This window comes from Tarenaya hassleriana, unplaced genomic scaffold (genome assembly GCF_000463585.1).
Source record: "Tarenaya hassleriana unplaced genomic scaffold, ASM46358v1 Cleome2345, whole genome shotgun sequence".
In the NCBI taxonomy this organism is placed as follows: Eukaryota; Viridiplantae; Streptophyta; class Magnoliopsida; order Brassicales; family Cleomaceae; genus Tarenaya; species Tarenaya hassleriana.
The window spans coordinates 1-1166 of NW_010965659.1; the positions used below are offsets into that span (position 1 = coordinate 1).

At 44.6% G+C, this 1166-nt stretch overlaps 1 protein-coding gene across 1 annotated transcript; it reads left to right on the top strand.

Moving 5' to 3' along the window:
• Positions 1 to 30: 30 nt before the first annotated feature.
• LOC104815466 (dynamin-related protein 4C-like) lies at positions 31 to 972 on the top strand. Its single transcript, XM_010543869.1, has one exon. The coding sequence runs from the start codon at positions 31 to 33 to the stop codon at positions 970 to 972; it is 942 nt and encodes a 313-aa protein (XP_010542171.1).
• Positions 973 to 1166: the final 194 nt, after the last annotated feature.

The window sequence follows — 1166 nt, forward strand, 5'->3', positions numbered from 1 at the left end:
TTTTCTGTTGGGGAAGCTTTGTTGGCTCTCATGGGGATCATCGGCTCAGTGAAGGAGTCCCTTGTGAAGATACTTGTCCAAGGAGATTTCTCCGAGTATTTGGACGATAGAAACATGCACTGCACTGCCCGTCTTGCTGATATGTTGAGCCAATTCTCAGGTGATCTTCAGAAGCACTACCCAAATAACAGTTCTTCTGATAATGGATTCTTGATGGACGAAATCAAGGTGCTCGAGGAATGCAAATCAGTTGGATTGCCTAATTTCCTACCGAGATCGGCCTTTTTAGCTATCTTTATAAAACACATAGAGGGAATTCAGAGCAGGCCGGTGGATTTCATGAGGGAAACATGGGAATACATCGATGGCATTCTATCGTCAGTCATTTCCAAACACTCAGATAGCTTCCCCCAGATTCAGCAATCCATCAGAAGGGCGGGCCGAAATCTGATCTGCAAAATGAAGGAACGATCAGTGAACCGTGTGATAGAAATGGTGGAGACTGAGAAGCAGACGGATTATACTTGTAACCCTGAGTATATATCCTCGTGGAACAAGAACATAGCTCAACAAGGTAGCTTCATCAAATCCGTTAAGGATGGCCGTGATGCCTGCGACTTACCTGAATTCGGTACCGTGAAGATTTCGCATCTTAGGGTTCACGGTGATTTGCTGCAGCAGGCCTTTGATTTGAAGATGAGGATCACTGCTTACTGGACGATTGTCCTGCTAAGGATTGTCGACAACGTTGCTCTGCACCTGCGATTCTCGGTGATCAATTTGGTCGACAAGGAGATGGAGAAGGATATCGTTGCGGAAATGGTGGGTACCGACGGGAATGGCGAGATTCTGAGGATGCTGGTGGAATCTCCCGCGGTGGCAAGCAAAAGAGAGAAGCTGAAGAACAGTATCAAGCTTCTGAAGGAGTCGAAGGATGTATTGGCTGCCATTGTTGATCAGAACTCTGTTTAGGGAGATCGTTGAGCTTTTGGGGTTTTAGGGTTTTAAGCTTCTGATGGTTTTATGTTGTTGGGTCTTTTTCTTTATCTCTCTGTGGTAGTGAATCCACATCGTATCGTTTTCCTCCGTTTCTAATGAAAGCAACTTTGATTTGAAGAACTGTGAATTCCAGTTACGTTAGATACAAGTTTCCTTTTTTTTTTTTT